General features: G+C 55.8%; 1 protein-coding gene across 1 annotated transcript; it reads right to left on the bottom strand.

Annotated features, from left to right (window-relative positions):
• Nucleotides 1-768: 768 nt before the first annotated feature.
• MONBRDRAFT_13169 (uncharacterized protein) lies at nt 769-1,173 on the bottom strand (the record flags this gene model as incomplete). The annotated part of the gene is made up of 1 exon (XM_001751068.1): nt 769-1,173. One exon carries the CDS (start codon nt 1,171-1,173, stop codon nt 769-771), a length of 405 nt encoding a protein of 134 aa, XP_001751120.1.
• Between the last annotated feature and the right edge of the window lie 9 nt (nt 1,174-1,182).

The following is a 1,182-nucleotide window of genomic DNA, read 5'->3' as shown; positions in this document are numbered from 1 at the left end:
TCGGGTCGTGGACGCCATGCGCAAGGCAGTCGCACGCAAGCAGAGCCGTCGAGGACAGCTGAACGCCGGCGCGGGCGCCCACCCGAACGACGCAGTCGACCAGAGCCTCAGGTCGCTCGTCCGCGACCCGGACCTGGCGGACGAAGCCTGGGCAAACCACGTCACGAACCGTCTGAACCGAGGTCAGATTGCCAAAGCATTTGATGCCGACAAGGCTCGTGCCGTGATTGGTAATTCTGAGGTTCAGGCCGTGCGCGACCTCTTGGTACCGCCCGGGCTGACCCCGTACATTGCTTCGACACCCGCCTCCACGTCTACACTGGCACCAGCCACGGCTGCGAGCTCCCCAACCGTGTCCTTCACCAAGGGCGAGCTCCCCAAGGCGTTGGCGGCCACCAAGGGTGTCACCGACCCCTACTTTTCTTTCTGTGGTCGGTTGCCTTTTCAACCCGACGCTGTCTCTTGTTGTATGTGAGCGTGCCGTGGTGTTTTTTATGTTTGTGCTGTGATGGCTTGTAGTTGTGATGTGTGACTGCCTTTTTATGTGTCTAGTGGTTCAAATGGCCGTATCTCTGGTTATACTTAGTCGTTTTTCATGATTTTTGTTTCCTTGTGCGTGATTCTTCGCGCTTGTACTTTTCGGCATGATAGAAGCCGATGAAAATGTCTTGTTCTCTTGTGTTGTTTTGCGTGCCGTCGTGATTTTGATGTCGGGGTTGCACAGCTTTGCTTTCAGCTCTGAGGTTCAAACACCTAATTTATTATATATTATCCTTCACCAAGGGTGAGCTCCCCAAGGCGTTGGCGGCCACGAAGGGCGTCACTGACCCCTATGGTTGGTCTGGTGAGCTTCTTGCCTCCATCTACCGCATCAAGGAGCACTTCAGTCAAGTCTTGGGCCCACGCCAGGGTTCTACCAGCGACCCGACTGCTCCTTCTGATGGAGACGCGCCTCAGGGCCCCACCACCGCCACTGGAGGTCCTCAGGTTGCCTTGAACAAGATCTTTCACCACATTGCCAACAACACCGTGCCCGAGTCGATTCGACATGCCCTTTGCTCCATCAACTACACTATCCTGGAGAAGGCCAATGGCAAGTTTCGACCCGTGGGCACGGATTCCATCTTCAACAAGGTTGTCAACCGCGCTCTGCTCGAGCAACAGCAGCCACATTTGCCCACT

The sequence above is a fragment of the Monosiga brevicollis genome, genomic scaffold (genome assembly GCF_000002865.3).
Source record: "Monosiga brevicollis MX1 MONBRscaffold_141 genomic scaffold, whole genome shotgun sequence".
NCBI classification, from domain to species: Eukaryota; class Choanoflagellata; order Craspedida; family Salpingoecidae; genus Monosiga; species Monosiga brevicollis.
This window is presented reverse-complemented; position numbering and strand designations above follow the sequence as displayed.